Source organism: Coregonus clupeaformis, chromosome 30 (assembly GCF_020615455.1).
Source record: "Coregonus clupeaformis isolate EN_2021a chromosome 30, ASM2061545v1, whole genome shotgun sequence".
Lineage (NCBI taxonomy): Eukaryota > Metazoa > Chordata > Actinopteri > Salmoniformes > Salmonidae > Coregonus > Coregonus clupeaformis.
This window is the reverse complement of record NC_059221.1, coordinates 3,912,399-3,935,486: the sequence shown is the minus strand read 5'-3', so window position 1 is coordinate 3,935,486 and position 23,088 is coordinate 3,912,399. Positions and strand designations below refer to the sequence as shown.

The 23,088-nt window shown below is 46.1% G+C and overlaps 1 protein-coding gene across 1 annotated transcript in view; it reads right to left on the bottom strand.

Annotated features, from left to right (window-relative positions):
• Nucleotides 1-544: 544 nt before the first annotated feature.
• celsr3 (cadherin, EGF LAG seven-pass G-type receptor 3) overlaps nucleotides 545-23,088 on the bottom strand; it is a 45,249-nt gene continuing 22,705 nt past the window's right edge. Inside the window, exons 13-36 of the mRNA XM_041857730.2 lie at nucleotides 22,937-23,047; nucleotides 22,608-22,776; nucleotides 14,850-14,991; nucleotides 12,745-12,865; nucleotides 11,697-11,880; nucleotides 11,349-11,450; nucleotides 10,865-10,959; nucleotides 10,553-10,762; nucleotides 10,250-10,433; nucleotides 9,681-9,830; nucleotides 9,374-9,554; nucleotides 8,816-8,983; nucleotides 8,226-8,559; nucleotides 7,427-7,601; nucleotides 7,204-7,316; nucleotides 7,012-7,091; nucleotides 6,384-6,510; nucleotides 5,966-6,085; nucleotides 5,415-5,512; nucleotides 4,929-5,020; nucleotides 4,408-4,581; nucleotides 3,999-4,196; nucleotides 2,838-3,795; nucleotides 545-2,516 (exon numbers count right to left, since the gene is read on the bottom strand). Of these exons, the coding sequence (XP_041713664.2) occupies nucleotides 2,489-2,516; nucleotides 2,838-3,795; nucleotides 3,999-4,196; nucleotides 4,408-4,581; nucleotides 4,929-5,020; nucleotides 5,415-5,512; nucleotides 5,966-6,085; nucleotides 6,384-6,510; nucleotides 7,012-7,091; nucleotides 7,204-7,316; nucleotides 7,427-7,601; nucleotides 8,226-8,559; nucleotides 8,816-8,983; nucleotides 9,374-9,554; nucleotides 9,681-9,830; nucleotides 10,250-10,433; nucleotides 10,553-10,762; nucleotides 10,865-10,959; nucleotides 11,349-11,450; nucleotides 11,697-11,880; nucleotides 12,745-12,865; nucleotides 14,850-14,991; nucleotides 22,608-22,776; nucleotides 22,937-23,047 (4,314 nt within the window). The 3' untranslated portion in view covers nucleotides 545-2,488. The remainder of the gene's footprint in view (nucleotides 2,517-2,837; nucleotides 3,796-3,998; nucleotides 4,197-4,407; nucleotides 4,582-4,928; nucleotides 5,021-5,414; nucleotides 5,513-5,965; nucleotides 6,086-6,383; nucleotides 6,511-7,011; nucleotides 7,092-7,203; nucleotides 7,317-7,426; nucleotides 7,602-8,225; nucleotides 8,560-8,815; nucleotides 8,984-9,373; nucleotides 9,555-9,680; nucleotides 9,831-10,249; nucleotides 10,434-10,552; nucleotides 10,763-10,864; nucleotides 10,960-11,348; nucleotides 11,451-11,696; nucleotides 11,881-12,744; nucleotides 12,866-14,849; nucleotides 14,992-22,607; nucleotides 22,777-22,936; nucleotides 23,048-23,088) is intronic.

Genomic DNA, 23,088 nt, shown 5'->3' with positions numbered 1-23,088 from the left:
AGGTGCGGAGGACCCACGGTATGGGCTGCGCATGTTGGAACTGTCTGCGCTGGAACATGAGCAGAGGATGAGGCTTCTACAGATGGAACAGAAGGTTCTAGAAGATAAGAGACAGGCGGTGAGGCAGAAAGAGAAGGCCTACAGGCTAAAAAATAGATACTATCAGGCTAAGCTGAAGAAGATGGGGGAAGAGGTACGACCGTCCTCTAGTAGCGAGGACATGGAGGACGATGATCACGATCAAATCATTTGACTTTAAAAAAAATATTTCTATTGCTCTTATTTTATGAAAGAGTTTTTCCGTTTTTGACAGTTTCAGGTTTTTGTGATCTTTGTTTTAGCATTCCTTTTCATTGCTGCTCAGAATCTGGGGGAGTTTTGTTGTAATGGGCTGGTGGAGATCTCTGAATATGAAAAGACACCTGGCAAATAAAAATACCTGAAAGAGAGAAGAGCCTCTGGAAACAAACTGTCAAAACTGGTCTCTGCTAACACTGAGTTGTTTTCATCAGGGAATGTCACTCACAGAAAACAACACATCTTGTTAGGAATAGTTCTTTTTTTAATGTGCAACATTTCTCTTGTATGGTTTCCACGGTAACTGAGGAGCAACTGTTTCAAATTCCCCCCAAGCTGACGGGATAGCACATACCCCAGAATAAACAAACTGACAAAGACAGTCCCCCATCCCAACCTCTCTCTCTATCCTTTCATCATCACACTTCAATGTCTTTCCTCTTCACTCTTGTCCTCTCACTCTTTCTTTTCTCTCAATGCATTTTGTCACAGTGGGAGAGTCAGGCCATAGGAAACATTACATGTAAAAAATAAAAAAAACATTTGAACAAATACTGCTGCGTACTCGCTTTTAAATTACATTCTCTCACACAATATTACAAAGTAATAAATATGATAAATAGTCATAAATAAAATTAATCTTATGTCTGTACAAGTTAAAGGTACTGCAATAATAAATCATGTGAAAAAAGAACTGACCAGTAGCTAAATAACTGGAGCAGTTAAACATAGCTGGAACATGGGTAAGGATGGATATTGGGGGGACCCTGGGTAGATTTTTTGGCAATTAAAGTGTCACATTTATATTAACATACCACATCCCAAAGACATGAAATGATATTACAGCAGGTAGTTGAAAAGAGATTTGCACACCGTCGGTGTGTGTGAGACAAGTCGGGTTCTTTCAATAAATCTGTCTTTTCATCCCTCCTTCCTCTGATGATGAGGAGTAACTTTTCCCTCGTTTCCTTCTGTCATCTTTACACATTTCTCTTTTTTGACCTTTTTTTGTTCCGCTTGTCTGTTTAGTATTTTATTACATGTGCTATGAGTTCTCTCCTTTTAAGGTCCTGGACTAACTGGTGCTCAGGTGACTCACTCCTCTACCAACTCATCTTCCTCTCTGATCTGCCTTCATCTCAGAGCCTACATTTAACACCACTTTAGGGCTTTTAGTGCTAACCTAAAGGTGGTCTCTCTTTACGTCTCACACCCCAGATGTATACGTGACCCTTTTCCCAACAGAGGATTTTTTACATTTAAATGGACCAAATATCCTCAGGCAGAGAAACCGTTAGATATGTAACCGTGCCGGATATAATACTTTTTTTGACTGATATGTTTTGTTTGTGATATATAGTAGCACAGAGCGATATATGATGCTGTAGAATAGATGATCGACATTCAAATGCAGTGGGTCTTGGATTAACAGAACAATTCGGTCTAAAGAATGAGGAGATAATCAAGCCATCAAGCCTAGCATCTGCTTTCTTTCTTGTTCACAATCATTTGTTCTATCAAATCTCGCTTTCCTAGAATTCCTTCCTATTTACAATCACCCGCCCCCAACATCTTCCTCATCCTATCACGTCTCATAATCTCATCCAATCAACACTAACCAACCCCTGTCCCTAGTTTTATACACATAGTTGACAGGTTTGAGGAAAGGTTTCGGGATGACGGTAGTGAAATTTGGGATTGAGTTAGGGCTATCGCCCATAGCAACAGATTCCATTCACACCTCGTTCACAACCGCACATGGACACAATCTCCCAAAACATCACAAGATATATATTTTTTCATCTCTGATGAAAAAGATACAAAATGTATAAAATGTTTATCTACAGGTTCATCTTTTTCTTAACAGATCGATTACGATCTTTGTGTTCATGTTGAAATCTGAGGATCGAAGTTCGTTAAAACGTAGTGGCTGAGGTAGCCACCCCTCTGTTTCAATCATATAGCCCTCCTCCCCATACTGGTTGCTACTTGTGACCGAAAATACTTAACAACAGCACCATCCCAAGCACCTCCAAACTCCCTCTCACTGTCTCTGCCTTCCTTCAACACTTATATCCTCCAGCATCCCAAAGTGCTTCAGCAGTCCAGGGGCTCCTTGACCTCTGCCCTACCCCATGCAGTCCATGGTAACCCCACTACAGACATGCATTGTGGGATTTGGAGGGTGTCATCAAGACTGTCCTTCACTTCTGTTGACTCTGAAGAGGCAAGAGAGACCACAATCAGTGACAAGGGAAAATAACATCACTGTGATAAATGCTACATAAATCTCCTGACATGTAGGCTATGACACATTTAGAATCCAAATCACCACATCTTTGATGGGGACCAAAAAGACGGATGACCAAAAAGAGGGATGACCAAAAAGAGGGAGGACCAAAAAGAGGGATGACCAAAAAGAGGGAGGACCAAAAAGAGGGATGCGTGAGGAAAGTGAGAGAAAGAGAGCAGAGCAGGAGTGTGAAGAGAAAAGGCAGCAGGTTGATGAAGGTGAGTGAGTGATTGAGTTCAGGACTTACTCAGAGTCTGGGGACACTTCAGAGATGCTGTGGGAGGTGGCGGAGTGGGGCGGGGAGGGGGAGGGTCCCTGTGCAGAGGAGGGGGCTGGGGGGGTGAGCACAGAGGAGCTGAAGGAGGCCAAGATGGAGGACAGGATGTCCAGGTGCTCGCTGGACGGGTGGCGGCTGGGGGGGGCGCCGAGGGCAGGGAGGGGGTACCTACACGGGGGGGCAGAGTCCAGCCTGCCACGGCGGGGTAGGGGGGACTCCTGGGGCTCCTCACTGATGGGGGGCGGAGGGGAGGAGGGTGGTGGCTGGTCGGGGTGCGAAGGCTGGCGGGGGGGCAGTGTACGCAGCCACTCCCTGCAAGGCTGGGACTGGGTCACCCCACCGCCCCCGTTGGCCTCCAGCTGCTCGCGGGAGCGGCTGCTCATCAGCGCTCCTCCCAGGTGTTCACGAGAGGAGGCCTGGCGTCGCATCAGGGTGTTGAGATGGGAGCGTGACCCCCCCAGACTCAGCGCCACACCTCCATTCCCACTCAAGTCCTCCTGGGAGGCGTGGGCGCTGTGCTGCTGGATGTCCAGCCTGTCTCTGGAGCTGCTCAGGTTCTCCCTAGAGGCTCTGTCCAGGCCCGGCTCACGGCGGCGGGGGAGCAGGTCCAGGTTGTCCCGGGAGCCCTGGCGGTCCAGGCGGTTCTGGGACCCTCCTCCAGCCTGGCGGCCCAGAGAGTCTCTGGAGAACTGGCGGCGAGCCAGAGAGTCCAGGTGCTCCCTGGAAGAGTAGCGGGAGGCAGGCTGGGACAAGGAGCCCGTGCCAGACAGGGAGCCTGTCCCAGAGTACATGCGGCCATAGGAGGCTGCCGGGACGCCCCTGTGGCCCAGGGTGGAGGTGCGGTACCAGGAGAGATCGCTGGGGACCCGGCCCATGGTGGAGAGACCCTGCAGGGCCGGTGGACAGCCAATACGGTTCTTCAGGATGCCTGAGACAGCAGGGAGGGATGAGAAGAGAGAAAAGGTTTTAATAATGTGTATGTATTTTGGCCTTTGAGTCTACATGAAGCTGTATGTGGAACCCATTGGTAATAAATGTTGGTCATCAGCACGCCAAAGTCAACCATTGATACCCACAGACCAAAATAGTAGCATCTGGTCCAGGGGCAAGGTTACTGAGGTTGTGACTCACCCTTGCGGTGGCGGCTGTGCTGTCCTGTTAGGCCGTTCTCGTCCCCGCTGGTTAGCGCTGCGTCAGGCTGGTTGTTGTTGGTGGCGTCCTTGCTGTAGTTGGCCCCTAGGCGGCGCTCTGAGCCCCACTTCTGCAGGGAGTGGACCTCGCACTCCTCCAGCGCTGGCCAATAGGAGAGCAGGTCATTGCCGTCCAGGTCTGACACACAAAGATGGACAATGGCCAATGGCCAACAATTCCAAATAAATCACAACTGTATCCAATATGAGAGAATGTTTTGTAGAAGTGACATGTAAATGCATAATGATTTTTATTGATTTATGGATATCGGTTTCTGACATTTATGATATCTGTATGTATTAATTTGTCAGTCTATCAGTCTGACATAATTTTGTGTGTCTGTGTGTACCTTTGGTGCTATTCTGGGCAGGCTCTGTGAGCAGCCGCTCGCTGTGATTGGTGCGTTTGAAACGCCGTTGGATGCGTCCACGGAGACGAACGTTGTCCTCACTCTCGGAGGAGGGGATGGAGAGACTACGTTCCCCTTCCAAAGAGAGATCCGAGTCTGAGTCTGAGTCCTCACCTGAGAGGAAGGACAGAAAGAGAGAGAGAGAGACAGAAAGCAAGAGAGAGAGAGAGAGAGAGAGAGAGAGAGAGAGAGAGAGAGAGAGAGAGAGAGAGAGAGAGAGAGAGAGAGAGAGAGAGAGAGAGAGAGAGAGCAAGAGAGAGCGCGGTTATAGAACCAGTTATAGTGTCAGTCACCAATAAAAACATACAATTGTTAATGCACATTTGTTATCATTTTAATTGTATTTAACAGTATTAAAACCCTAGTTGAGTGTTTATGAATATGTGTATTTGTATTAAAATGCATGTGTGCACAGGCGCGCAAGAGTGCCTGTGTGTGTGTGTTTGTGTGCCAGTGGGTACCTCTGTCTCTATGGAACATGGCCACGTCCAGGTCTGTGGTGCCAGTATGTCCCAGATTGTGTTCCAAGGTCTGGCGGGCCAGCAGGTTCTCTCTGTGGGAGGAGAGGAGGTGTTAACCAGAGCATTTACACATGACATCACACACATTGAGACACTGGACTGGCCACTACATTAAGCAAGCTCCATATAAGCCTTATCTACATTATCCTGGTAAATAATCTATACCTTTATCAAACTTCAGATACAAATCAATATAGGTCTACACATTATACAGTTTAAAAACAATGGAAGCCTGCAGTACATGTACACAATGCGCCGGTTTCCCGGACACTGATTAAGCTAACTCCTGGACTTAAAAGCATGGTTGATGGAGAATCTCAATTGAAATAGCTTTTTAGCCCAGGACTAAGCTTAATCTGTGTCTGGGAAACTGCCCCTACATGTTTTAGCCCCACAGATCCTGTGCATCTCAGATGGCTTACTGACCGAGCGCTGCTGACAGAGGAGATGGTGGAGGCGCCGAGGGTGATGCGGTGCAGCCCGCTCTGCTCCAGCAACGACGCATTGTTGTAGGGCTTCTGACCCTTCACACAAACACACACACACACACGTGTTCAAAAATACATTCAGGACTGGCGCACACATCAACATTCTAGGTCAAACCACGCTAGTCGAGTCTGAATTAGTGAGAGCAAACACAGCAACAATCATTCCCCAGATGAGTCAGAGGAAGAGAACAAATGTAAAGACATTAGGCTAAGCACAGTGCATTGTGGAATGTGGGTCAAGTGAAGAGCCCTGAGGGGGTTACGTTAAGGGAAGACCAGGGTGTGCTGATGTGGATTGGGGGGGTGACGTGTGTGGTAGAATGGGGCCAGATGATGTGCAGTGGATGGGTGGGTAGATGGGTTCCTTCTTGGTGTACTGGGCTGTGTGTGTGTGTGTGTGTGTGTGTGTGTGTGTGTGTGTGTGTGTGTGTGTGTGTGTGTGTGTGTGTGTGTGTGTGTGTGGAGGGGAGGAGTGGGGGCCATGCTCACAGGGATCTGTGGGGCTCTAGGTGCGTCCTCGTTGGGGCTTTTCTTGCCCAGACATGACAACTTCCAGACCTCCTGCACCTCCTCGTTCAGCACCGTGAACACCAGGAACATAGCCAGACCCTGGGCAGAGGGGAAGAGGGGAATGCACACATTAACACACAATTTAACTCCAAAACACACCACCAAGTACTCACCAAGACCATAAAGCAACTCACAGTCTAATAAGGCACACACACACACAAACACAAACACACACACACACACACATGAACACACACACACAAACACACACACACATACACACAAACGTGCACATGCACAAACACACACACACACGAACACACAAACAAACACACACACACAAACACACACACAAAAGTGCACACACACACATAAACACACTAGACAAGGTCAGTACCTGCAGTAAGCATAGTAAAATGAAGATATAGTGGAAGGCCAGAATGCTGTTGTTGACAGCCATCAGCCCAAAGAACCAGGTAGAGGTGGCCAGGAGCAGCAGGAGGAAGGCACCGCGTATAGTGGCACTGGAGAGACAGGAAGAGGGAAATAATATAGGTAGAAAGAGAGAGACCGAGACACAGAGAGAGACAGAGAGAGACAGACAGAGAGAGACACAGAGAGAGAGAGAGAGAGAGAGAGAGAGAGAGAGAGAGAGAGAGAGAGAGAGAGAGAGAGAGAGAGAGAGAGAGAGAGAGAGAGACAGAGCGAGAGAGAGAGAGACACAGAGAGAGAGAGAGACACAGAGAGAGAGAGAGACAAAGAGACACACACAGAGAGAGAGAGAGAGAGAGAGAGAGAGAGAGAGAGAGCGAGAGAGAGAGAGAGAGAAAGAGAGAAAGAGACACAGAGAGACAGAGAGAGAGAGAGAGAGAGAGAGAGAGAGAGCGAGCGAGCGTGTCAGACAGTGAAAGAGACACAGAGAGGTTTTTTATTATTATTTAAAGGTATATTACTGCAATAGAATTGTATTCAGCCAGAACCTGGCCTATTGTATGTAATCTGTTCAACCTCTCTGGAATACTCACATGACAGGTAGTTTCTTGGTCTCTTTCTGGGAGGGGTTGCAGGACATGCGCGCCACAATCAGAAACATCCCACCATTCATCTGCAACAAAGAGGCAGACCTACATGAGACTATATAAAACTAGAACTACAGAGGTACAGAGGCAAACAAAGTGACTGACACAGAATGACACAGAGTGAGAGGGAGACAGTACCAGGATGACGATGGCGATGGGTCCAGCGAAGCTCCAGATGAGTTTGTCATAGATGGAGATCCAGCAGAAGTCTGGGTTTCCATAGCCCTCAGGATCCAGCCCTACTGCCAAACCTGAACAGAGAGTAAGATGTGTTTTTTACTTTGTGTTCTTGCTAGAATCGGTGAAATCCATTCTAAAACAGGTCTCTGTAGGGAACTGTGTGTGTGTGTGTGTTGTGTACCTGTGATGATGGCAGGCACGCCCCATCCGATGGCATAGTAGAACCTCATGGCTCCATAGTTGATGTTGCGTGCCTCTGTCTGCATGCGGTAGATATGGAGCCCTTCCACAAACAGCCAGGCAAACGTGGCCATGAACAAATAGTGCAGCAAGATGGCCACCACCGTACACAGGAACTAAGAGAGAGAGAACAGTCAGGGCCATGTATAGAGATTATGTTATGACAACTTTCAATGTATTCCTATGGGTCTGCTAGCCGAGTTCAGTGCCATCTTGCCCATTGGGGTTCTATTGGTGGGTTTGGTCAAACTTTGTTTAAGGCCTTTGGCTTTCAGACTAGTTAGAACATATTTACTGGGAGAGAGAATGTATGAAATCTGGTGTTATACTGTACGCATCACAGTGCAAAGCACCAATGAATAAATGACCTTGGCACACGTTCAGCCAGACGCTCATTTTGTCCACCCACTCAAACAGAAGAACCTTTCAGTCAGTTTGACTGGAAATGATCCAGATTCTGTAGCTTAGCTAGTTAAAAATAATAAATGGGATATTAAAGGTCATTGAAGACAATGATATAACATACTGTTACTGTACATACGATAAACAGTTGGAACACACAGTTGTGAACGCACCCATGCATACTGTACCATCTTGGTTGGGTACACACACACACACCCATGCACATAAACACACACACACCCATGCACACTGTGATCTCGCTCTTTCTCTCTCACACACACACACACCTCCCCCCACACACGCCCACAAACACACCTAACCTACCCACCCACACATACCTGCTGCTCGGTCTGGTTGATGCCAAGCAGGAAGTCGAGCTCAGAGAGAAGCATGGCGGCGGCCATGTTGGAATGGATGGAGCGGGTGTTGGACTTGAGGCCCTGGAGGCAGGACAGCACCAGGACGGTGAGCAGCAGGGCCAGCATGGACACAGACAGGGAGAAGTAGGTGACCAGGGCCAGGGTCTCCAGATCCCCCTCCAACTGTTCTCTCTGGGAGCTGTCCATTAGGACACCAAAGGTGCCCAGCCTCTGACACTGGCAACGCACGTGGGACGTGTTCCTGTATACTACGATGCAGTCCCTCACTGTCCAGCAACCTCCCACCTCCATCCTGGAGAGAGAGGGGGGTGGGGTGAGTGAAAGAGAGAGCGAAAGAGAGAGAGAGAGAGAGAGAGAGAGAGAGAGAAGGGGCAGATAGAGGGGGTAGAGAAAAGGTGGGTGGGAGAAAGTCAGGACGAAGAAAAGAGATGGACTGAGTAAGAGAAAGATGAAGGCATCTAACACACTACAAATCCAAGATTCCCAGTTGACAGTATCTATTTCGATTTGAGCACAAGCCCCTTCAAGTCATGTAAAGCTCCACTCACGGGCTGCTGTGGTTCCACTGGACACACAGGGGCTTGCTGCGGTTGGTGGTTTCCAGCAGGCGGAACTCCAGCAGCAGGGGTGAGTCCAGCGGACCCCCGACAAATGTCTGGTTGTTGTAGATGGACACACTGACCACTGGAGAGTTCATCACTGGATGTCTGGGGAGTCTGAAGGAGAGGAGGAGTGGCAGAGGAGAGGAAGAGAGAGAGAGAGAGAGAGAGAGAGAGAGAGAGAGAGAGAGAGAGAGAGAGAGAGAGAGAGAGAGAGAGAGAGAGAGAGAGAGAGAGAGAGAGAGAGAGAGAGAATTTGATTTAGTAGGACAGACACACAATACTTTTGGCACAATTCCAATGCTGTGCTTTGAAAAGTCCAATGAATACATAAATAAACAGTCATAAACCCACACACCTGGTAAACCAGATTTCATGAGAGAGACAGACACTGGAGGGCAGGCATATACAGCACACACAAAAACACACACGCCCACGCATGCACACAAACACACACACAAACACACAAGCATACAGTATATGCAGTATAATAAATCCATATGTTACCTGACTCCTCGTCGGTCAGTGTGGTACTTGGGGGGGAGTGCCGCTCCAAGGCTACGATAAATCAACATGATGACAATGGTAACAGGCGGCTCCGGTAGCGAAACAGAATGCCTGGCTGCAGCATATTCTCCCGTCTGATTGGCCAACATACTGACGGGGGCAGGAGCTGTGTTCTGTGAAGCTGGAAAAGGCACAAGGCATAGCAGGAGTGACATAAGGCAGGTCTGTGCATGTGCTTGTGTGTGTGTACAGTATGTGTTTTTGTGTGTTTCAGTGGCTCTCGTGTGTGTGTGTATGTTCTCCTTACATTGGTGTCGTTGTGGCACCAGGGCAGCAGGGGGCAACACCACATGTGTGTGGGGGTCCCAGAGAGCCTGGCCGCGGAACAGAGGGCTGTGGTAGCGAGGGAAACGTCTGCGCACGTGGGTGTGGTTCTCAACGCGGTCCAGGTTCATCACTGAAACGCGCACACACACGCACACAGTCCATGAGTCCAGGTTACACCACACAACAAAACTAAAATAACCTGATGGACAATGTTTGTTTACTCACTACTCTGCAATAAAAAAATATTCAAGTCAAGGTCGGTCGTCTGTCATCAGTGTGTGGTTTTTACACTTGTTTTGGATACATAGTTGTTCCTGCCAAAACCAGCCCCTGGATCTCTACATGCACTGCTGTGCACAGGGTTTTCTCTTTAGTTTTTACACAGGAAAAGGACTAGGGCTACACACTTGCATGGATTGACTACTTGACCAAACAAAGCAAGAACAACCACTCAATACAGAAAGGTAGACCTCACTTGACACAATGTACTGATCACACCACATAAAGGGTAAGAGAGCAGACGGTTCTGTCGTGGGGGCGGTGACTCACCGATGTTGGGGGCGACCAGAGCCACAGGGTTTAGGTAGGTGAGCTTCATGTTCTGGGCCAGGGTCTGGGCATACTGCTCCAGCAGATCAGCCAGCCCTCCTGCCCCTCCCTGGGCCTGGATCTGGGCCCGCCACAACCCTGCACTGTCTGGACCCAGCACCGCACTGCAGCCCCGCAGAACATTCTGGAGACGGAGGGGGAGAGGGAGATTCAGTTCCTACACACACAATCTAATAAAACAGTGACTACATTTTCCAAACTCGACTAAAACCTTTTACGAGCGTGTTGCCAGGCAACCCTCACCTCGTTAAAGTGCGCGTCCTGGGTGGCGGTCAGGCCGAAGCCCGTCTGCAGACTCTCGAAGGTCAACAGGCGGGACAGTAGCCGCTCAGCAATCTGGAGGTCATTGCCATAGAGACGGGTCGTGGCCTCGGTGACATCACGGAGCTGGTGGGCCAGTTTCTTCTCCATGATGGTGCTGAGCTCTGTCTCGTTCCGCTCAACCGACTCCAGCTACGGATGCACACGTGCACACACACACACAATATGTTAGACACCATTCCGTAATGTGCAGTTCCAACCAGTATGAGCAATAGGGTAGCGGAGTATTCTTACTGCTGCATTGAGCTCCACAAAGGGAGGAGAGGTACAGTTGTAGAGATCCGGCTCCAGCCAGCCCCTCTCCACATCACAGTGTCTGACAGCAGCACCTGGGGAGAACAGACACAGACACTAATACCTGTAGAACATATCCACAACACTAAAAAGCAGCACAGGGGATACATTCAAACACAGATACTGGGTTTCAAAGGAATGGGGTGTTTATCTGGCTATAGTCAGTATAGATCCTGAGTCTTCTAATGGGAGATGTTATCATATTTCCTTCTTTGGAAGATTGAGGAAATATACAGTATACTGAACAAAAATATAAATGCAACAATTTCAAAGATTTTACTGAGTTAAAGTTCATATAAGTCAATTGAAATAAATTAATTAGGCCCTAATCTATGGATTTCACATGACTGGTAATACAGATATGCATCTGTTGTACAGACATCCACTAAACTACAGAGAAAGTGTAGAATGTTGAGGGACTGACCCACGGATCCTTTAGGACAGGGCACGGCTGCTGGCAGATTGAACTTGGTCCTGGGCCACCAGATACCCAGGGTGATGGTCTTAGGACAGCCATCATAGATGACTAACAGACAGAGAGAGAGAGAAACGGGAAAACAGAGTCTTCGTTAGTATGCTCAATATAAGTCAAAAACTGTGCGTGAAGACAATGAGAACCAAGAGAGAGATTTTTGAGAGAGAAAGAGTCTTACAGAAGGGAAAATAAGGGAATCAGAGAAATGGGAGGCACAGAGAAGATGACAGAGAAGACGTGGGAGGAAGAGAGAAAGAGAAGATCGCAGGTAGTAGGAGAGGAATCCCTCGGTCTCACCATCGCAGCCCGTCTGTGTGACCTCAGCAAAGGGGTTGTCGCACATGTTGCACTGTCGACCAATCACGCCAGCCCGACACTGGCACTGGCCACTCTCTGGGTCACATGACCGGGAGAAGGAGCCCACAGGGTAGCAGTCACACGGCAGGCAGGAGTCACTGCCCCGCGGGCGGTAGTGGAACTCCTGACACGCACACGGATATATACACAGAGATTGACACACAGAGAGACAGACACACATATACAGAGATATAGACAAACAGGACACAGATACACACCCAGACACATGTAGACGTGCAGAAACAGATACATAACACTCAGACCAAAGACAACCACATCCAAATCCACACAAAGAACAGACATAGAAAGTCACATACATATACACACAAACATACACATATACAGGCATATACATAGACGCACACAGACAGATACACAAATGCACACACGTTAACATGAGAGAGGAACATGAAAGCAGACAGATTCACAGAAAAGAGAAGGATTTAGAGAGAAAAAGAGTGACGTACGGAGACATGGACAGACAAACACAAAAAAATATTGTCAGGTGAGCGTTTAGAAACACCAGTATGTTAAATCTCCTATAAGAACAATTCAACATTTAAATTACAATACTCAATATGATACTATACTGTGAGAAAACTGAGCTTCTGTACTGTCCTTGAAAAAGGATTTAAGATGGGGTCACAGTGTGGAGGATGGCATGAGGGATAAGGGGGGTCTGTTGACATTAAGAGTGTTAAGGGTAATTGGGATGCTCAGATTACAAGGTGAAGCTGCTGATAATGCCCCATAAGACAATGGCTGTTTGATAGCAGTGTCAAGTTATGATCAGTATCAAGGATTAGGGTTACAAGCAGGGATTAGAAAACAGTAGGGTGATATACAGTGATGATATGTCTGCTGAGGTATATAAGAGCATGGATCAGTGCCTGGGATTGCGATATGAGTTGATTAACGGTAAGAGTATTTACTGCTGATATGCATGATTGCGCGTGCGCTTGTGTGTGTGTCGTGGCGGGCAGGTCACCTTGCAATGGCAGTGGCCGCTGGTCTTGTTGCAGTCGGGGTCGAATCCTTTACTGGCATTACAGTGGCAGGGCCCACATGTTGGAGAGCCCCACCAACCACGCGGACACTGGTGGTCAATCCTACACACACACACACACACACACACACACACACACACACACCACACACAGGCACATACGCACGTTAAAAGTGGTAGTTCTCTAAATTTCAGTCCCTGTCTGCTATATAGGCCAGAGTATACATCAGAGTACATCACAGTACCTAGATCAAAGGGAAATGAAGAAGTGACAGATATGTGAGACCTAAAGCTGGGAGGGATTTCACATGAGGGTGGGGTGACGCCTGGGTCACTGTGTTTTATCATCACAGAGAAACCTAAGTCTCTTCTCATCCTCTCCCGGGGATTAGGGCATATCTGTGGAAAAACAAGGACAACCAAAGCCACTTTCACAGATAGACAGAGCAGAGCACTGGAACGTTGTCTCACCCCGGTCTCAGGCACTGCTATGGTGTACTATTACTAACATTAGAAACACACACAGACATTTGGGACTCAGTCATATAGTTGGGGTTCAGTCATCTAAAGTTGATCTATAGTTATAGTGTTTACTGACCTGTCTCCACAGTCACAGATGGACAGTATGTTAATAATGTTCATTGTGTTTATAGTTGATGTACAGTACCAGTCAAAAGTTTGGACACACCTACTCATTCAAGGGTTTTTCTTTATTTTTACTATTTCTACATTGTAGAATAATAGTGAAGACATCAAAACTATGAAAAACACATATGGAATCATGTAGTAACCAAAAAGGTGTTCAACAAATCAAAATATATGTTATATTTGAGATTCTTCAAATAGCCACCCTTTGCCTTGATGACAGCTTTGCACACTCTTGACATCCTCTCAACCAGTGTCACCTGGAATACTTTTCCAACAGTCTCGAAGGAGTTCCCACATATGCTGAGCACTTGTTGGCTGCTTTTCCTTCACTCTGCGGTCTGACTCATCCCAAACCATCTCAATTTGGTTGAGGTGATTGTGGAGGCCAGGTCATCTGATGCAGCACTCCATCACTCTCATTCTTGGTAAAATAGCATTTACACAGCCATGCTGGTTAAGTGTGCCTTGAATTCTAAATAAATCACAGACAGTGTCACCAGCAAAGCACCCCCACACCATGACACCTCCTCCTCCATGCTTTACGGTGGGAACTACACATGCGGAGATCATCCGCTCACCCACACCGCGTCTCACAAAGACACGACGGTTGGAACCAAAAATCTCCAATTTGGACCAAAGGACACATTTCCACCAGTCTAATGTCCATTGCTCGTGTTTCTTGGCCCAAGCAGGTCTCTTCTTCTTACTGGTGTCCTTTAGTAGTGGTTTCTTTGCAGCAATTCGACCATGAAGGCCTGATTCACACAGTCCCCTCTGAACAGTTGATGTTGAGATGTGTCTGTGACTTGGACTCTGTGAAGCATTTATTTGTGCTGCAATTTCTGAGGCTGGTAACTCTAATGAACTTATCCTCTGCAGCAGAGGTAACTCTGGGTCTTCCTTTCCTGTGGCGGTCCTCATGAGAGCCAGTTTCATCATAGCGCTTGATGGTTTTTGCGACTGCAAAACTGACCTTCATGTCTGAAAGTAATGATGGACTGTCGTTTCTCTTTGCTGTTCTTAATATGGACTTGGTATTTTACCAAATAGGTATTTTACGAAATTCCACAAATTAACTTTTAAGAAGGCACACCTGTTAATTGAAATGCATTCCAGGTGACTACCTCATGAAGCTGGTTGAGAGAATGCCAGGCGTGTGCAAAGCTTTCATCAAGGTAAAGGGTGGCTATCTGAAGAATCTCAAATATAAAATATATTTTGATTTGTTGAACACTTTTTTGGTTACTACATGATTCTATATGTGTTATTTCATAGTTTTGATGTATTATTCTACAATGTAAAAAATTGTAAAAATAAAGAAAAACCCTTGAATGAGTAGGTGTGTCCAAACTTTTGACTGGTAGTGTATATTTGACAGTATTGCCCATAGTAGTTGATCTATGGTTGAAATACAGTTGATGTAAAGTTGACAGACTGACCTATGGCGACAGTACTGGCCATAGTGGTTGTCTCCACAGTCACAGATGTATCCGTGTGATGAGCTGGGCTTCCTGTGGCACTTGGCATCATTCTCACACGGGTTCAGCTGGCACGCTTCTATGCAGCCCTTACCATAGAAACCTACAAAACACACACACAGTCATTACCATGGGAACATACAACACATGTACACAGTCATTACCATGGGAACCAACAACACATGTACACAGTCATTAACATGGGAACCTACAACACGGGCACACGCGTTAGGAACCTATTACAATGCACACTTTAATACAAAAAAGGGAGTGGCTCCTAATCCGTGACCGGATCTTTTATTTCTGAGGCTTCATATCCGTGAGTGCGCAAATTTTCACAGCATCTCACAGGAATTTGGGACTTCACTCATTTTCTCATGCAGAAACAGGATTAGATACATAGCTAGCTAAATAAGAGTTAAAAGCCAAAAAGATGATATTCGCAATGTCACTAAGCAAGAAAACAACCAAAACAGCTCAGAACCATTTGCTTGATTTTGTGGACCCACGACTATGGTGTATCGACATTAGCTAGCTAGCTAACTTTAGCATGCTAGCAACGCTAGGAAATATTTTTTATAACTAACCCTCATTGTTCTATACTGAAAAAATATATAAACGCAACATGTAAAGTGTTGGTCCAATATTTCATGAGCTGAAATAAAAGATCCCAGAAATTTACCATACGCACAAAAAGCTTATTTCTGTCAAATTTGGTGCACAAATTTGTTTACATCCCTGTTAGTGAGCATTTCTCCTTTGCCAAGATAATCCATCCACTTGACAGGTGTGGCTTACCAAGAAGCTGATTAAACAGCACGATCATTACTCAGGCGCAACTTGTGCTTGGGACAATAAAAGGCCACACTCAAATGTGAATTTTTGTCACACAACGCCACAGATGTCAAAAGTTTTGAGGGAGCGTGCAATTGGCATGCTGACTGCAGGAATGTCCACCAGAGCTGTTGCCAGAGAATGTAATGTTCATTTCTCTACCCTTAGAATTTGGCAGTACGTTCAACTGGCCTCACAACCGCAGACCACATGTAACCACTGTTTAAGTTGTTTGTTTTTTGCTTAGCGACATTGCGAATATAATCTTTTAGGCATTTAACTCTGATTTAACTACCAGTATGTATCTAATCCGGTTTCGGCATGAGAAAATGAGTGAAGTCCCAAATTCCCCTGAGAATTTGCACACTCAAGGATTCAGAGCTTCAGAAATAAAATAACCGGTCATGGATTAGGAGCCACTACCTATATAAATAAAGCTTACAGACGGTAGGCAATTAAGGTCACAGTTATGAAAACTTAGGACACTAAAGAGGCATTTCTACTGACTCTGAAAAACACCAAAAGAAAGATGCCCAGGATCCCTGCTCATCTGCGTGAACGTGCCTTAGGCATGCTGCAAGGAGGCATGAGGACTGCAGATGTGGCCAGGGCAATAACTTACAATGTCCGTACTAAGACAGCACTACAGGGAGACAGGACGGACAGCTGATCGTCCTCGCAGTGGCAGACCACGTGTAACAACACCTGCACAGGATCGGTACATCCAAACATCACACCTGTGGGACAGGTACAGGATGGCAACAACAACTGCCCGAGTTACACCAGGAACGCACAATCCCTCCATCAGTGCTCAGACTGTCCGCAATAGGCTGAGAGAGGCTGGACTGAGGGCTTGTAGGCCTGTTGTAAGGCAGGTCCTCACCAGACATCACCGGCAACAACGTCGCCTATGGGCACAAACCCACCGTCGCTGGACCAGACAGAACCGGCAAAAAGTGCTCTTCACTGACGAGTCGCAGTTTTGTCTTACCAGGGGTGAAGGTCGAATTTGCGTTTATCGTCGAAGGAATGAGGATTACACCGAGGCCTGTATTCTGGAGCGGGATCGATTTGGAGGTGGAGGGTCCATCATGGTCTGGGGCGGTGTGTCACAGCATCATCGGACTGAGCTTGTTGCCATTGCAGGCAATCTCAACGCTGTGCGTTACAGGGAAGACATCCTCCTCCCTCATGTGGTACCTTTCCTGCAGGCTCATCCTAACATGACCCTCCAGCATGACAATGCCACCAGCCATACTGCTCATTATGTGCATGATTTCCTGTAAGACAGGAATGTCAGTGTTCTGCCATGGCCAGCGAAGAGCCCGGATCGCAATCCCATTGAGCACGTCTGGGACCTGTTGGATCGGAGGGTGAGGGCTAGGGCCATTCCCCCCAGAAATGTCCGGGAACTTGCAGGTGCCTTGGTGGAAGAGTGGGGTAACATCTCACAGCAAGAACTGGCAAATCTGGTGCAGTCCATGAAAAGGAGATGCACTGCAGTACTTAATGCAGCTGGTGGCCACACCAGACACTGACTGTTACTTTTGATTTTGACTTTGTTCAGGGACACATTATTCAATTTCTGTTAGTCACATGTCTGTGGAACTTGTTCAGTTTATGTCTCAGTTGTTGAATCTTGTTATGTTCATACAAATATTTACACATGTTAAGTTTGCTGAAAATAAACGCAGTTGACAGTGAGAGGATGTAAGTAACAGCAAATTTTCCAGGACATAGTCATGTCTTATATTGGCAGAAAGCTTACATACGTGTTAATCTAACTGCACTGTCCAATTTACAGTAGCTATTACAGTTAAAAAATACCATGCTATTGTTTGAGGAGAGTGCACAACAACAAAAAATGTATCATGGCAACTGGTTTGATACATTGTGGTCCTTTGTAGCTCAATTGGTAGAGCATGGCGCTTGTAACGCCAGGGTAGTGGGTTCGATCCCCGGGACCACCCATACATAAAAATGTATGCACACATGACTGTAAGTCGCTTTGGATAAAAGTGTCTGCTAAATGGCATATTATATTATATTACATTCACCTCTGAAGGTAAATAATGTTCAGTAGTCTTGCTCTGATTTGTCATCCTAAGGGTCCCAGAGATAAAATGTAGCATAGTTTTGTTTGATAAAATCAATTTTTATATTAAAATGTAGGAACTGGGTTCTACAGTTTGAACCCCTGCTGTCTCTGGCTCCACACCCACCCCGCCCGGCCATCTAGATGTGTGAAAGTTAGTGTATAAGCTTATGATCCATCATGTATGACATTCCTGGGAGTGTGTAAACTTACATTTCGTATTACCATATGATTTTTGTATGTTCTCTATAGTTATTTACTTGAAAATGCATCAATTGAACAATTCGGCACATTTAGGAAGACTTGATACAAAATAGTCCAGTATTGCAACGCTTCACTAGATCAATGTGAAACTTTGCACACACAGTGCTGTCATCTAGTGGCCAAAATCTAAACTGCAATATTATATTGTGGCCTTTCTCTTGCATTTCAAAGATGATGAGGAAAAAAATAATAGAAAACATGTTTTTTTGTTTGTACTATCTTTTACCAGATCTAATGTGTTATATTATCCTACATTAATTTCACATTTCCGCAAACTTCAAAGTGTTTCCTTTCAAATGGCATCAAGAATATGCATATCCTTGCTTCAGGTCCTGAGCCACAGGCAGTTAGATTTGGGTATGTCATTTTAGGCGAATATTGAAAAAAAGGGTCCGATCCTTATGAGGTTAATACATTATATTACACACAAAAAAACCACTTTTAGCATAGAGCTGTTCACACAAGATACATAGGCCGCGATTCAATCCTATCGCATGTTCTAGGAACTGCGGCTTTTAAAGGCAATGTGTTTGTGGAGATCCAATTGATGGTAAACACTGCAAATGTTGGCTAAATTGGAAATTGCCTTTGATTAAAAACCAAAGTGCCTATACCCTGCGATCGGATTGAATCCCGGCATTAGAATATAAAGAACATAGCCTCAGTCACTATAAAAACCTATACAAAACAGCAACAGCAAAACACCATAGAGCCCTACTGTCCACACACATACGATATTTGTGTATCAAAGAAATCCATATAAAACTACAGCCTCTTCACAAACACTGTTTTCATTAAAAAAAACTAAGCTTCCTATAGAGTTCTTCTCACATCGTTTTCTTTAGAGAACCGAGTTTAAAAGAATCTCCCTATAGAACCAGGTGAGTGCTGTGAGCTGTGAACCTCTTTCTGTGAACAGCTCTTACAAAAGTCCCTCACAAAAAACCCAGCGCCTATTAAACGTGCCCTTGCATTCACTATATAAGGATATCTGTCACTATAGATTTCTCACCATGGAAACTGACAAAGACAGAGGTTGGCCTTGACTGCATAAAAATGCACACAATGACACCGTCCTTGCCATGGCAAGCTGCAGCAGAGTCTAAAAGCCTACATGTTGGGAAATTAACATTCACTATATGTAAAAAAGTATGTGGACACCCCTTCAAAGTAGTGGATTTGGCTATTTCAGCCACACCTGTTGCTGATAGGTGTGTAACATCGAGCACACAGCCATGTAATCTCCATAGACAAACATTGGCAGTAGAATGGCCTTACTGAAGAGCTCAGTGACTTTCAACGTGGCACCGTCACAGGATGCCACCTTTCCAACAAGTCAGTTCGTCTAATTTCTGCCCTCCTCGAGCTGCCCCGGTCAACTGTAAGTTCTGTTATTGTGAAGTGGAAACGTCTAGGCGCAACAACGGCTCAGCCGCAAAGTGGTAGGCCACACAAGCTCACAGAATGGGACCGGCGAGTGCTGAAGCGCGTAGCGCTTAAAAATCATCTGTCCTCGGTTGCAACACTCACTACCGAGTTCCAATCTGTCTCTGGAAGCAACGTCAGCACAAGAACTGTTCGTCATGAAATGGGTTTCCATGGCCGAGCAGCCAAGCCTAATAAACACTATGCGCAATGCCAAGCGTCGGCTGGAGTGGTGTAAAGCTCGCCGCCATTGGACTCTGGAGCAGTGGAAACGCGTTCTCTGGAGTGATGAATCACACTTCACCATCTGGCAGTCCGACGGATGAATTTGGGCTTGGCGGATGCCAGGAGAACGCTACCTGCCCGAATGCCAACTGTACATTTTGGTGGAGGAGGAAAAATGGTCTGGGGCTGTTTTTCATGGTTCGGGATAGGCCCCTTTGTTCCAGTGGAGGGACATCTTAACGCTACAGCATACAATGACATTCTAGACAATTCTGTGTTTCCAACTTTGTGGCAACAATTTGGTGAAGGCCCTTTTCTGTTTCAGCATGACAATGCCCCCGTACATAAAGCGAGGTCCATACAAAAATGGTTTGTTGAGATCAGTGTGGAAGAACTTGACTAGCCTGCACAGAGCCCTGACCTCAACTCCATCGATCACTTTTGGGATGAATTGGAACGCCGACTGTGAGCCAGCCTTAATTGCCCAACATCAGTGCCCAACCTCACTAATGCTCTTGTGGCTGAATGGAAGCAAGTCCCCGCAGCAATGTTCCAACATCTAGTGGAAAGCCTTCCCAGAAGAGTGGAGGCTGTTACAGCAGCAAAGGGGGGAAGCAACTCCATATTAATGCCCATGATTTTGGAATGAGATGTTCGACGAGAAGGTGTCCACATACTTTTGGTAATGTAGTGTATGTTCTCTGATAGTGGAGTGGTGTATCTCAGCTGCTCTGGGTCGATTCAACTGCAATCTACCAGAAGTAACCCAATTTCATTTTCATTGCACTTAATTATCCTGTGCATACTAAAAAGCAAACAGGCGAACACAAACTAACACAGCTCCAAACTGACAGCAGATGTCCTCATGTCAGTGCCCTGTCATGCCCTATGTGTTAGTGTGTATGTATGTATGTATGTATGTATGTATGTATGTATGTATGTATGTATGTATGTATGTATGTATGTATGTGTGCATGTTTAGTACAGTGCATTCGGAGTATTCAGAGCCCTTGACTTTTCCACATTTTATTACGTTACAGCCTTATTCTAAAATTGATTAAATAAAACATTTTCCTCATCAATCTACACACAATACCCCATAATGACGAAGCAAAAACAGATTTTTAGATTGTTTTGCTAAAAAATAATAAAATTAAATAAAAACAGAAATACCTTATTTACATAAGTATTCAGACCCTTTGCTATGAGACTCGAAATTGAGTTCAGGTGCATCCTGTTTTCATTTATCATCCTTGAGATGTTTCTACAACTTGATTGGAGTCCACCTGTGGTAAATTCAATTGATTGGACATGATTTTAAAAAGGCACACACCTGTCTATATAAAGGTTCCACAGTTGACAGTGCATGTCAGCGCAAAAATCAATTCATGAGGTCAAAGGAATTGTCCGTAGAGCTCTGAGACAGGATTGTGTCGAGGCACAGATCTGGGGAAGGCTACCAACAAATTTCTGCAGCATTGAAGGTCCCCAAGAACACAGTGGCCTCCATCATTCTTAAATGGAGTTTGGAACCACCAAGACTCTTACTAGAGCTGGCCACCCAGCCAAACTGAGCAATCGGGGGAAAAGGCCCTTGGTCAGGGAGGTGACCAAGAACCCAATGGTCACTCAGAGAGCTCCAGAAATTATCTGTGGAGATGGGAGAACCTTCTAGAAGGACAACCATCTCTGCAGCACTCCACCAATCAGCCCAGACGGAAGCCACTCCTCAGTAAAAGACACATAAAGGCCCGCTTGGAGTTTGCCAAAAGGCACCTCAAACCATGAGAAACAAGATTCTCTGGTCTGATGAAGCCAAGATGGAACTCTTTGGCCTGAATGCCAAGTGTCACGTCGGGAAGAAACCTGGCACCATCCCTATGGTGAAGCATGGTGGTGGCAGCATCATGCAGTTGGGATGCTTTTCAGCAGCAGGGACTGGGAGACTAGTCAGGATCGAGGGAAAGATGAACGGAGCAAAGTACAGAGTGATCGTTGGTGAAAACCTGCTCCATCTGCAGAGAAGAATGGGAGAAACTCCACAAATACAGGTGTGCCAAGCTTATAGCGTCATACCCAAGAAGACTCGAGGCTGTAATCGCTGCCAAAGGTGCTTCAACAAAGTACTGAGTAAAGGGTCTGAATACTTAAGTAAATGTGATGTTTCCGTTTATATTTTTTATTTTTGCAAAAATTTCTAAAACCTGTTTTTGCTTTCTCATTATGGGGTATTGGGTGTAGATTGATGAGGGGAAAAAACAATTTAATCCATTTTAGAATAAGGCTGTAACGTAACAAAATTTGGAAAACGTCAAGGTGTCTGAATACTTTCCGAATGCACTGTATATAGTGTGTGAACAGCGCTGTAACTCTCTCGTGCATGAGAGAGCCATTAAGCTAATTCAGCACTGGCGTACTTACAGCCAAAGATGAGAGGGAATTATTTAGAGCACTTCTGTGTGGCGTTATGGAATTTTGATTGGTCTCCTCCTGACGCTCATTGGCCAGCTCCATATGTACTGTAATGCTCGTTGTGCTGATGAAAGCCAACACTGTGGTAATGAAGCGCTGCTACACTATGCTAATAGGGAGAGGTGTTTGTTTTAGATGGTGCTAAAGGGATGTCAGCCTCTGTATTTCCTCTCCTCCCCCCCGCGGCGCTCACCGCTTCCTCTCTCGTTCTTTTTCAATCTTTCTCCATCACACCTTTTCTCAAACTTTCTTTCTCTTTTTAGTCGCCTCACCTGATAGTTTTGTATTTTTTGCCAAACGTAGGTCTTTTTGCAAATGCTAAATGCCTGCACATACACACATACACATACACACACGCATTTGCTCGCACACAAATACCTATTCTCTCTCTTGCAGTATCTTACCTGGTTCGCACAGACAGGTGTGGCGTTCCCAATCGTCACTACAGCGGCTGTGGGGCGGACAGGGGGAGGAGACACAGGGGTTGCCAACGCTACAGCCCGTCTCCACTTTGACAGCCCTGGAGGGGCGGGGCAGGGGCGTGGCATCTGGTCGTACCCCTAAACGAACCCCCTAAGAACATAGATGAAATAGGTGTCAAATACAGTCTCAAAAGAACATAGACCAATATACCATACATAGCATACATGCTAACACACAAAGTCTATAAGAGTCCCAGAAATAATTATGGGCATTGGTTAAGATACAGTTGCCATGGTGATCGGACCCTTACCTGGATGCAGCCCCGTATCCCATTTTGTACCTCGCCCGAGCCCAGGACTCCGCCCACATGGAGGTGTTTCACTTTCAGCCCATGGATCTCATTCCCCACTATCACTGTGCCCTGAGAGAGAGAGGGAAGAAAGAGAGTGAGAGAAAAAAATT